The sequence below is a fragment of the Myxine glutinosa genome, assembly GCF_964187855.1.
Source record: "Myxine glutinosa chromosome 7 unlocalized genomic scaffold, kmMyxGlut1.1 SUPER_7_unloc_1, whole genome shotgun sequence".
Lineage (NCBI taxonomy): Eukaryota > Metazoa > Chordata > Myxini > Myxiniformes > Myxinidae > Myxine > Myxine glutinosa.
The window spans coordinates 158,853-172,751 of NW_027616354.1; the positions used below are offsets into that span (position 1 = coordinate 158,853).

General features: G+C 40.5%; 1 protein-coding gene across 1 annotated transcript in view; it reads left to right on the top strand.

The window, feature by feature from the left end:
* Positions 1–13,899, top strand: part of LOC137430863 (ubiquitin carboxyl-terminal hydrolase 17-like protein 6) — an 81,736-nt gene that overhangs the window by 45,092 nt on the left and 22,745 nt on the right. Inside the window, exons 5-7 of the mRNA XM_078768603.1 lie at positions 1,429–1,528; positions 7,169–7,236; positions 11,778–11,848. Coding sequence (XP_078624729.1) covers positions 1,429–1,528; positions 7,169–7,236; positions 11,778–11,848 — 239 coding nt within the window. The remainder of the gene's footprint in view (positions 1–1,428; positions 1,529–7,168; positions 7,237–11,777; positions 11,849–13,899) is intronic.

Here is a 13,899-nt window from a genome sequence, read left to right on the forward strand (position 1 = left end):
TATAGTTTGGTATTTTCCACAAGCTATGGAATGTCCCTTCTTTTCTATAGTTTGGTATTTTCCACAAGCTATGGAATGTCCCTTCTTTTCTATAGTTTGGTATTTTCCACAAGCTATGGAATGTCCCTTCTTTTCTATAGTTTGGTATTTTCCACAAGCTATGGAATGTCCCTTCTTTTCTATAGTTTGGTATTTTCCACAAGCTATGGAATGTCCTTTCTTTTCTATAGTTTGGTATTTTCCACAAGCTATGGAATGTCCCTTCTTTTCTACAGTTTGGTATTTTCCACAAGCTATGGAATGTCCTTTCTTTTCTATAGTTTGCCACATGGCACATACCATATAACGGTTTTGCACTCCAAACAAGTTTATTAACCATCGAGGACCAAGCAATACTTTTACCATGAATTGAATGGAATTCAACATCCACATGCCTTTTTAGAGGAATTAATGTGCCATACACTGTTACAGAGTATTGGTTCTGCCGAAGCAATTTCTTGATCTGGGGTCAAGCTGGGTGGTTTGCCAACCCTCTACCAGCAGTAGTTAGGGTAATAATTTGGAATCTTTATATTTCTCAATACACATTCAGGTGGGACTGCTGGCTTTACACAACCTCTCCCCCCCAACCATTCCCCCCCCCCCTCCCCATCGTTTACATTCCCCAAGGGCAGCCTGCTATGAGCTGCAGAGCCCACCTGCTGGCACAACATCAGAATGGCAATTTTAGTTGGATTAATCTCCACAGAGGGCATACATTCATGACCAGACATTTCGGAGGTGAACATAACTCCAACTAAGCAAAATAATCTTGTCCCTCGGTCTATATACCTGGTTTTCCAAAGAGCTTTCACGTTCAAGTACAAATTTCGCTCGACTCAGTTTATCTTCTTGAGATCTGACAGCAAATTGGAAACATTCAACCCAACATAATAGGCCAATTCTATTTTAATTCTATAAAAATCTTGCCACATTTCTGTCCTTTTTTTTGTATACAAGATCGAGGCTCGTGTAAGAGCTAACATTAATCACATAAAAACAAACTGACACATAAAACATATGATAAAGGGAGCGGGAAACAAGATGGGGGGAGAGAGGGAAGCACACAAGTACAACATTTGAGAGCAGGGACATCGAGAGATCTGTGGGAGGGAGAGAGCTTGGGGGAGTAGGCATGTGAAAGGGGGGCGGAGGTGGGAGAGGTATAAAACACATGGACACATGCAGGCAGATGTCTGTCTTCCTCTCTAGACTTTCAACATCTTTTTTCACTTTCAACAACAAAAACTTTTTTGACATCCAACATTCTCACCTCCTCACATAAAACCCACTTTTGTCACAAGCCGACACTTGACAGACTATATTATGATTGCTGGCTGCTAAATCTTTATTTTCTTTCACTTTCGGTCTGTGTTTGTTTTTATGCAGAAGTCCAAAGGAATTTCACCTTATTTCAGGAACGAGATCCCTTCAATTTACTGCAATGCGTTTTGAAGGAACTTCATCAAGATTGCTTTCATGGAGACAAGTAAGGCCTTTGGGTGTGTGGGGGGAGGTGTGATGTAGTTGGTGTTTCAAAAAGGTTTGATTGCCTGTTTGGTCGGATTGAAGGGAGGGAGGAAATTTGACTTTTGATGATGTTGGCTGCCTTACATGTTGGAGTGATCTTTTTTTTCTCTCTCTACAAGAGAGAGGCTCATTGAGGGAGCTAGGTTAAATTGACAGTGGGGTAGTGGGGAAGTGGGGCAACAATTGGCCACTACGGACAAATAAATAGCAAACAGGAACGGAAGAGAGGGAGAAGGGATGAGGGTGAACCTTGATCTTTTCTACCCCCGCTAATTTCACCCCAAATCCACTTTTTGAGGTGCCGACTTCTTTCCTGGAAGTCCTTGGTGTCCTTGCATTTTAGACCTATCCTGCCCCCCCCCCGCCCCCCAGGCCCTCTCCCTCTCACACATCTCCCGATGTCCCTGCTCTCAAATGTTGTGTTTGTGTGCTCCCTCCCCTTCTCTCCCCATCTTGTCGACCGCTACCCTTTTTATATATTTTGTTTGCTTGTTTGTTTGATTTGTTTGTTTGATAAATGTTAGCTCTTTCACGAGCCTCGACTCTATACAAAAAAAAAACCAAAAAAAAAAACTGAAATCAGCAAATAAGAGGGTCAATGGGGCTAGGAAGGGTTAAAGGGAGTAATAAAGATCATGGAGCAGGATGGGGGATGGCATGAGGTGGTGTTGCAGTGCCTCTTTGAACCCTTTTTACTGCAGGCTATGCAGTCACGTGAAAAAGTAAGTACACCCCCATGCAAAGTTTTGACTTTTTCAACATATTTCAACATACAGCTATTTGATCTTCATTTCAACAATATTGAGAGATAAAGGTGATATAATATAACAAATATCATTGAACATTTCCATTTTGTAGTCCATTGTATCATTTAAATAAACATAAATGCAAATTTCGCATGTGGAAAAAGTAAGTACACCCTTGGCTCCAATAGGTGGTATTGCCCCCTTTGGCAGAAACAACCTCAAGTAGGTGTTTCTTATCAGTCTCTGACATTGACTGGGAGATATTTTTGCCCACTCCTCCGTGCAGAATTCTTTCAGCTGTGCGATATTTGAGGGCTTTCTTGCATGCACAGCTCATTTCAAATCCCCCCACAACATATTGATGGGGTTTAGGTCCGGGCTTTGCCTTGGCCATTCCAGAACCCTCCATTTCTTTCTTTTCAGCCATTCCTTGGTGGTTTACTGGTATGTTTAGGGTCATTGTCATGTTGCAAGGTCTACCTTCGGTTGAGCTTCAACTTTCTGACAGATAGCCTCACATTATCCTCAAGCACCCTCTGGTCAATGAAGAATTCATAGTGGATTATATAATGGTCAGCTGCCCAGGCTCTGATGCAGCAAAGCTGCCCCAAACCATAATATTTCCACCACCATGCTTTACAGTTGGGATCAGGTTCTTGTGGTCAAATGCTGCCTTTGGTTTTCGCCAAACATGTCTTCTGGTACTGTGGCCAAATAGCTCTACCTTTGATCATCTGTCCAGAACACATTGTTCCAGAAGTGCTGGTCTTTGCCAAGGTGTTCATTGGCAAACTTTAGTCTTGCCTTGATGTTCTTTCTGGAGAGCAAAGGTTTCCTTCTGGCACACCTCCCATGTAGATCTAATTTGTGCAGCCTCTTTCTAATGGTAGACTCATGCACTTTGACATCAACAGTGGCAAGAGCTACCTGTAGGTCCTGTGATGACATTCTGGGGTTCTTCCGGACTTCTTTCAGCATCTTGCGGTCTGCTCTCGGGCTGAACTTGCTGAGGCGGCCTGGCCTGAACAAGTTGGTAGTTGTTTGGAATCTTCTCCACTTGTAGATTATCTTCCGGACAGTCGAATGATTGATTTCAAATTGTTTGGAGATCTTTTAAAATCCCTTCCCAGACTCGTAGGCATCTATAACCTTCTTTCTGAAGGCCTCAGACAGCTCTTTTGATCTCGGCATGGTGACACTGCACACTTCAACAACAAAGAGCAAACCAAACTAAATGTCTGAGGTTTAAATAAGACAGGTTCCTCCAAGATCCTCTCCAACGATGTTCTCATCATTTGCACCTGAGCTGGTGCACCTGATTCTAATTTTAGGTATTTGAAGTCGTGATAAATGTCGGGGTGTACTTACTTTTTCCACATGCGAAATTTGCATTTATGTTTATTTAAATTATACAATGGACTACAAAATGGAAATGTTCAATGATATTTGTTATATTATATCACCTTTATCTATCAATATTGTTGAAATGAAGATCAAATTAGCTGTATGTTGAAATATGTTGAAAAAGTCAAAACTTTACATGGGGTGTACTCACTTTTTCACATGACTGAATATATATATATATATATATATATATATATATATATATATATATATATATATATATATATATATATATATATATATATATATATATATATATATATATATATATATGCAGACTTGGCATTTAATATGGAATATTTTTTTGTGGGGGTGAACTTACTTTTCAAGATGTCTTCGAACCAAAAGTTAATTGGAATTATGTTGAAATTATTCGAGATTTCGTTAATGTGACCTTTAAAAGAAACAAAAACCACATTTGACATTTCGAAACAAATAAATTGATCCTTGAAAGTGATGCAAACTGATATCGAACTCAATTCATGGACAAAAAAAAAAAAATTGAATGAATGATCGTTTTAAGGCCATTTTCCCCGCTAGAGCGGGGGTTAGCCTTGTGGGCCCCATGATAATCATGGTTCCCTGTTTCATGGACAGTACTGTGTTAAACTTCTGTACGTTTTCCAGAAGTATCTCTTTATTTTGCACATTAGCCAAATTTTTTTTATAACAAAAACCAAAGTTAAATTACGACTGGGATTACGGACAGTAAAATTACAGTTCAGTACTTCGTGTAACCCCCACGAGCATTCAGTAGAGCACGTACACGTTGAGGCATGCTGTTCACGAGATTTGCCAAGGTTTGGACAGGAATCGCTTGCCATGCAGTGACAATAGCCTGCTGCAATTCATGCACAGAGGTCGGCTGCTGGTCCAAGTGGTCGATTTGACGCGTTAATTCTGCCCACAAGTTCTCTATCGGATTCATATCCGGGGACATTGGAGGCCACTCCATATGCTCTACACCACGGTCAGAAAGAAAGTGTTGGATCATGCGAGCACGATGAGGCCGTGCATTGTCATCTTGGAAGACAAAGTTTCCTCGAAAGGCTGCACAAACAAATGGAAGCAATGTTTCTCCCAGAATGGCCCTGTGCTTGAACTGGTTCAGGTTTCCATTCAGAACAACCAGGTCAGTTTTGCCCCCTGCATGAAAAGCAGCCCAAACGGTCACCCCACCACCTCCAGCTTGGACTCTTGGCACTATACAATCTTTGTTGTAGGCTTCATGCACTTGCCTGCACACTCGGACGTGACCATCTTGACGATAGACCAGAAATCTAGACTCGTCACTGAAGATCACGTGATTCCAGTGTCCTGGCTGCCATTGACGGTGCTCTCTGGCCCAATGCAATCGGTGCTGGCGGTGTTGTCTGGTCAGGCGTGGCTTTCTCAGGGGACGCCTGGCACGATAGCCTGCTTGAACCAGTCATTGGTTGACTAGCCTTCTGGATACAGGCACATTTGTCAGTTGCTGCCACTCAGCCCTAAGCCGATTAGCTGACTTGGTGCGGCCATTGCGGACCAACCGGTGCAGCTGGCGATCATCCCTCCTTGTGGTTCTGCGGGGATGTCCTGGCCTCGGTATTGGAGTAGGGACACCCATCTGAGCATTTCGTTTCAGGATCTTTGACACCTGACCTTGAGTGATGCCATACTGCCGAGCAATAGCACGCTGTTTCATGCCGTAATTTCGTAAAGCCACCACTCCATGACAAACAGCATTGGCGAGTTGACGGACCATCTCCAGAGGAAGCGGCAATAACTTTTGGAGACGTGCAGCAGTTGTTTTCCACGAATACAGTACGCAACAACCCTTGTATACCCGACTGTGAAGCCAATCATCAAATGCACCTGTCCGTACATTTTGCCACGCCACCTGTGATATAATCCTGTTGTTGACTTCTTGCTGCGACAGACAATCAGTGACATGGTTCTTTTAACAAATAAATCACCAAAGTGTAAAAGAAACTCACTAGATTGATATACTGAGTTTAGAAAGTAAACCCGTTAAGAAAAAAAAAAATTCCATATTAAATGCCATGTATGTATGTATGTATATATATATAGTATATATATATATATATATATATATATATATATATATATATATATATATGTATATATTATATATATATTATATATATATATTTGTATGTGTATATATATATATATATATATATATATATATATATATATATATATATATATATATATATATATATATATATATATATATACATACAAATATATATATATAATATATATATAATATATACATATATATATATATATATATTTATAATATTGCAAGTTGGTGGGTCAGGTTCTACACGTGCCATGAGCAATGTCAAAATACTGTGGGGAAACACCGAGGCTGTGGCTATCTTAGGTGCAGAAGGGGAGTGAGATCTGAGGGTCCGAGCTTCATTCGGGATGTGGGAGCCAGAGTCAACAAGTAAAAGATGTGCATGGGGTCCGTCCATTACCCCATCTATTTATTTGTTTATCACCTCATCTTCGTCACCGATCATTCATCCCATCATTCTTTGCCAATCATCAATCTGTCCATTCCAGATTGGATGCATGATGCTGGAATATGGATTGTAGTATGTTAAGTCATTGTAGATAAGGATCCGAGGGCGGGATTGCGGGAATGTTTGCGTCGGAGATAAGGGGAATTTATGAATGCTGTAATTATTGTCCATACAGTATGTGCCATTTCATTGTCCCATCTGCCTGTAAATACCTGCTTGGCCTGCTGTTGTAAATACTTACCTTTTTTGTTATGGGCAATAAATGCCATTTCTTTAAGAAACCCTGTCTTGACTTATTCTGTCCATTTTGTTGGAAACATAAGACTGCTGAGGTGTTTAGCCAGCTTTTATTTGTTATCTAAGTTTGATCTCAGGTGCAGTGTTGGTTTTGCACGACTGACTGACTAGGTACTGTCAGTAACTGCTATGTCAGTCCCTATTTGCCTCACTTAACTCACCAGCACGGCAAACCGATGTTGGGGGGGGGAGGATCCGGTCAGAGTTGATCGTGGTATGCGGTGTCCGGGACCTCATAGACACGCCGTCTGGGGGTAACCTGATGTAGGTTACAGATTTTATGCTGCAGTTTGATTTCATGAAACATATTTGCTGAAAAAAAGACAAATTTAATAGAAATTAATGCCAGACAGAAAATGTTACCAATTTTGATAATCTGCTGTACCACATCTATAATTTTGAATATTTGGTCTAATGCCAGTAAGTACTAAATGCAGTAAACATGGTAAGCTGCCTTTTGCTTTTACTTCCATGCTGCATGAGCTTATTTTAGATTAAAAAGTTTGTGTATAAACATCTATTTTCCTTGATAGCTAATGTCTTGATGCAGTTATCTCTTCACAACTATTCAATGCTTCATACTGATTTGATGTTATTTTGTCACATATCCTTCAGGCATCATGAACACAGTGTGAAATCAACGCTGATAAGCCAGACATTTGGTGGAAACCTGAACTCACAATGTAAGTTTATTGGGGATTTCCATCGTTTGTGTTTTTCTTTTCCACTAATGGTCTCACTGCCAATGAGGTTAAGTGATCCCCACACAGTCTTATTGTCATTGTCACTAGATGCTCACCAGCATGGCTCTCTGCCTGGGTTGGACACCAAGACTGGTATTGAGACCATAAAGATGATGGCTATTAAGTTGCTGACTGGATAAAGGCTGTTTGGAAAGCAATTCCATTTACATTCTTGGAAGTGTTCGAGGTGCTGTGATATTGAAGATCCTTCCGAGATATTTTGCTCCAAAAAGAGCTCATCAGCCTTCAGTCTAGTTTTAATTTTCCAAGGGAATTTCCAGTTCACTTCTGGCATCCAGTTGCTCGCTTTGTCAGCCTTTTCTCTTGCCTCTGATTGACCTCTTTCCAAAATTTCCCAACACAGCTGCTGAACAGTTTATTACAATCACTTCTGTGTGTCTGCCCGGACCGCAACTTTTTTTTTACGATTTGAGCTTTTGTCATGAAATTTTCAACAAAACTTTATGATGAGAATATGGAGAAGACAAATTAATAATTTTGTCAAAAGGTCTAAAGATCAAAAGTAAGCATCACCTAAAATCATAAATTTTCCTGCCTTCTCGCATTCCTGCTTTCTTATTTCTACATCGATTTCTTATTCTCCAAAAATGAATAAATGTGGGGGTGTACTTACTTTTTCCACATGCGAAATTTGCATTTATGTTTATTTAAATTATACAATGGCCTACAAAATGTAAATGTTTCATGATATTTGTTATATTATATCACCTTTATCTATCAATATTGTTGAAATGAAGATCAAATAGCTGAATGTTGAAATATGTTGAAAAAGTCAAAACTTTACATGGGGTGTACTTACTTTTTCACATGACTATATATATATATATATGTATATTTATAATATTGCAAGTTGGTGGGTCAGGTCGATTGATCAACTTCGAATACCCTGCCCCTTAAATATTTACCCATATTGAGTTGTTCAAAACAGTATCGATTCTTAAAACAGGGGCAATACCCCTGACACTCACCTGGTAGAATAAACAGTATACGGCACGGACTAAAGGTATTTTAAACCAATTTCAATGCTTGCTCGAAGACAGGGCGGCATGTAGAATCATACTAACATAATCATGACACTTTAAACAATCAAATAAAAAAATATCTATTTTGGGGGGCAACCATACTCCTCCCCTCCCACCCTGTTATTCCTCCTCAGACCCCAATTTTTCCAAGACCTTCAACAAACATTGGTATGTCACGGATGATGAAGGTTGTGGTGAAGTTTCATCAAAATTGTGTGTGTAGGTTCTGAGCAAAATGCAAATACCTATTTTGGGGGGCAAGCCCCCCATAGACCACCTTAGACCCCGATTTTTTAAATGCCAGGAACAAACTTTGGGAGAACATGGGTGATTAAGGCTGTGGTGAAGTTTCATCAGAATTGCATATGTAGTTTCTGAGAATAAAGCAAATACCTACCTGGATCAATAAATACCTGGATCCGCTTTGACCCCCGGTATACTGTCTTAGACCCTGATGCCGTGAACAAACTTTAGTCACAACACAACAAATATAATTTGTGCCAAATTTGGTCGCAATCCCATCAGCGATTTGAGATTAAGTTTCAAGTGTTTACAGATGGACTGACGGACTGACGGATGGACGGACTGACGGATGGATGGACTGACGGATGGACAGACTGACGGATGGACGGACTGACAGATGGACGGACTGACGGATGGACGGACTGACTGACTGACGGATGGACGGACTGACGGACTGACGGACGGACGGACTGACGGACGGACTGACGAACGGATGGACTGACGGACGGACTGACAGACTGACTGACGGACTGACTGACGACGCACCATCGTATAAGCTCCCCTGAACTTCGTTCCAGGTGAGCTAAACACGTTTTAGAACATTGTGAGACTATTTCACGAGGCAATTCATTCCACATGTTTACCACACAATTTGAAAATATATACTTGCATATGTCAACATTAAAATGTTTAACAAATAAATTCATGGTATGACCACAAGTTTACCGGAAAAGTGAAGAATTGTGAAAAAATTCCAATCGGAAAAACTATTTTATATTTTACATACCATCAGCAAATCTCACAATTGTCGTTCTTCTGAAGACTATATTTAAAGTAAAATGATACGATTTAATATTTGTATGGAACATTTTGAACACCAGGTAAGCAACGAGGGAACAGTCGTTGAAACCGTTGAAAACGTTGAAATCAGTTAAATATGTCTTTTAAACAATGTTTTCCAAACCAAACAATGTGTACATGTGCAACAAAATATTTTTTTCTGTTTTACCGGCCACCGCAAGCTTTTGTTTTTATTTATTTATTTATTTTTAATGGTCTAATGCTCATAATGGAGCTCATTTTATACATGATTTAACGCTGATTTTCTCTTGTTTACAAATATATGAAGAGCAACTTCCTGAGCAATTAGCAGCTCGTTATATTACACCTTATCTTCAGTCTGTCACCGCTGATTGGTCAGGAAGTGTGAGGGAGGTTTTTTGTCCACCGTCGCACCGCGGAGCGAAAGGGGGACTATGGTTTTCCCCTCCGTCCGTGTGTCCGTGCGTGCGTCCGTTCGTCCGTGCGTGCGTGTGGGCGTGCGTGCGTGCGTGCGTGTGGGCGTGCGTGCGTGCGTACGTGTGCAAGAAAAGGAATTGAATTCTAATTTGGTTTGTGGGCGCAACGCACGTAAAAATCCAAGATGGCTGCCGCCATGTATGTCTGACGCCATGTATGTCTGAACATTGTGAGCGGAATATCTTGAAAAATATGCGAAGTACCAACTTCTAATCAGGTGTGTGGGTGTATCTAGGCATAAGGAAGAACGCTATTGAAAATTGGATCGCCACGTCAAAATCCAAGATGGCCGCCACCATATATATTTGTGAACATTGTGAGCGAAATATCTTGAAAAATAAACGAACTACTAACTTCTAATCTGGTGTGTGGGTGTACCTATGCATAAGGGAGAACGCTGTTGAAAATTGGGTCGCCACGTCAAAATCCAAGATGGCCACCTTGCGTCTTACACTTTGTCAACTCACATCACTTCACCGACGGGGGACCTAGGCGTAACGCTTGCTTTGGATAATTATTGTGTATCAGAAAGCCGGACAACTGGGTTGACTATGTGCTCGATTGACTAGGTTTGGGTTGACTGACACCACAAAATAGAATATTGGCGAAAAACTCAGAAAACAAGAAAGTAAGATAGTCTATGATTCAAAATATCATTAGTTTGTAATTACCAGGCGAGAACTAGAATGGCACTCAGTAGAGAGCACACCTTCGCCAGGTGAACAGTTTACGTTTTGTATCCCAGAGTAGAGCAGAAAATCACAATACAGAATCACATTTAATCAAAATCATCCGTCCACAACTTTTTGAGATATCCTGCTGTATGCATATCATTTTTGGACCTATCACTCAATGGTGAAGTATCACTTAAAAACTTCTACCAGCCGGATCCGGATCTTCACCAAAATTGAATCGATTCTTCCTTGTCACACACAAAACCTGTGCACCAAGTTTCATCCAAATCCGTCCATAACCTTTTGAGATATCCTGCTATATGTTGGTTTTAGCCCCATCACTCAATGGTGAAGAATCACATAAAAATTAAATAATTGTCATATCCAAATGCGTATTCAGATTTTCACAAAAATCGAACTGAATAGTCCTTGTCGTACACCCAACCTGTGCACCAAGTTTCGTCCAAATCCGTCCACAACTTTTTGAGATATCCTGCTATGTATCGTTTTTGGCCCCATCTCCCAATGGTGAAGAATCCCTTTTAAAATTCTAGTAGCCGGATTCGAATCCGCATCTCCACCAAAATCGAATCATTTCGTCGATGTCACATACACGACATCTCTGCCAAATTTGGTTCGAATCCATCCACAACTTTTTGAGATATCTTGTTCACAAACAGACAGACAGACAATAAGAAAGTATGACAGACAGACATGGATGAAAACATAACCTCCATCTACCTTTGGTGGCGGAGGTAAAAACATTTTTACAGGTAGAAAAATGAAATAAAACAAATTTCAACTTTTCAGTGATTTTTGGTTTCAACTTCAGATTTCAACTTTGAGTTTGTCTTCTCCAAAGACTTTCAATAGTCATTTTCAAGACTGGAATTCCTGCCAGAGTTGTTTGAAACTTTGGCAAACCATCAACTTTCATTGCTTGTAACTCGCACATTGCCAAAGCTAAATATCAGACGGAATGAAGTCCTGTGATTGAGTGTAAATATCTGGAAACGAGCATATAAAATAAATCCTTATTGTGCGAAATGGCAGTGAAGAGTCTGTATTTATATGACCGAGCCATCATGTGACGTGCATTATAAAATGGTTGTGTACTTTACATATATGTTATTGTCCAACTGTTTCAGTAAAATGCGTGCATTGTTATTTGCTTGAGTTACGTTTCAACCTTGGAATCTTTTTTTTCTTGCCAATTTTACAGTGAAATGCAAGTTTTGTTCAAAGGTGTCGCATCTCCATGAATATGTCGAACATATCGTGTTGGACATAAAGGTATGTAAAAACTTCATTAAAAATCAGATCTGCAACCCCAAAGACCGTTTAAAAAAATTACTTTACATGTATCAACATGTACTGTATTTTTTTTTACATACATATCTATCTTCTATCTTCTATCAAAATATGTGAAAGAAAAGTTTTTGTTTGTTTGTTTGTTTGTCTGCGCAAGCTAATCTCCTGAACGGTGAAATATAGGAGGAAACCTCCAATACAAAAAATGTCGGGACGGGCCCCGGGAAGGTTATCGGCTCGGTGGCGAGGCCGGTCGAGGCCGCTTCGGCCGGGCTGGGCCCATTTCACAATTAAAAGCTGAGCTAAATTATATAGTAGTCAATCTTCCACGGCCGCGAGTAAAAGCTGAATTATAGTAGTAAATGCATTCAAAAAGAACCCGGGGAACGCCGGGTGATTTTGGCTGGTCTTATTAAATCTCCTCTGACTTCACATGACAGACCTGTGACGAGGAGCTATCTTTTGAACTCACATGTTCAAATACGCCAGAAATTCTGACCCCAACTCACTCTCTGAAATACACATTGGAATTTCGTTTTGACGATTTAACAAGGACAATAAGACATAAAATGTCATGGCCCCCATGGTTTTAGTAATTTTGCTTTACAGAGCTAAACGGCCGCCAGTCGGCCATTTTTGGTGGGATTCCAAAACAAAACATTTTGCATATGTAAGCCCTCATTCCTTATCTGTGCGGCAAGTTTGAATAAGATCAATAAATGCATGTCCGAGAAATGGTTGAGGACGTGTTTAACATTGGGTTTTTTTTGCATCTAAAATGACCGCCAGTCGGCCATCTTTGATCGCATCGCGAAACAAAATGATGTGCATATGTATACAATCATGTGTTGTCTTTGTGTCAAGTATGAACAAAATTCGTCCATACATCTCCGAGATATGGTTGAGGAAGTGTTCCACATCAGGTTTTTTGCATCTAAAATGGCCGCCAGTCGGTCATCGTTGATCGCATCGCGAAACAAAATGATGTGCATATGTATACAATCATGTGTTGTCTTTGTGTCTACTATGAGCAAAATCGGTCCAAACATGTACGATATATGGTTGTGGATACACGCATGCACAGACAGACGGACGGACGAGCGAGACCCAATCCATACGCCCCGTTTCTGACTCTGTCCATCGTAAATGCATCGTATATGCAGTGACATGCAATCTGTCGAGGCACTACCACCCTGCACATGTGGGAAGAGGGTGGGGCTGTGCCTCCTCACCTAACCCAAATGACAAGAAGATCCATTTTTTCCAAATTTGGTCAAAAGGTAATATATTGAGAGCTGCATTGTTCTGGAATTGAATAACAGGAAAAAGTCACAAACATTGATTTGTAACTCAACACATGTTTATTGCGTTTCCATCACTAAAGCGGCCATTCATTTTTCTTCAGTATCTTGAGTCAGATTACCCATATTCTAGTTCAATTTCTGCTGTCGAGTTTCTCTGCAGAGTTGTTCGATGTTTGGACAGAATGGAGTCGTTTTCATTTTCAAGCAAGACTCTGAACTCGCCTTGTTCAATTAGTTTCTCAGTGTGATTTTTTATGAAATTCATACTTGAAAACACCTGCTCGCATCGGAAAGTATATCCGAAGGTGGACAGAATGCCAAGTGCATATCTCTCCATGTTACTGTCGGTATCCGGTAAAGAATTCCAAACTTCAAACACAATTGGCTTGTTTTTTTGAAATCATCGAATTCAGGACAACTGTGTTGAAGTGGCAGGGTAGATCTGTACCAGGTTAGATCTGTACCAGGTTAGATCTGTACCAGGGTAAATCTGTACCAGGTTAGATCTCTACCAGGATAGACCTGTACAAGGGTAGACCTGTACAAGGGTAGACCTGTACAAGGGTAGACCTGTGCCAGGGTAGACCTGTGCCAGTGTAGATCTGTACCAGGTTAGATCTGTACCAGGTTAGATCTGTGCCAGGGTGGACCTGTGCCAGCGTAGATCTGTACCAGGGTAGACCTGTACAAGGGTAGACCTGTGCCAAGGTAGATCTGTACCAGGATAGA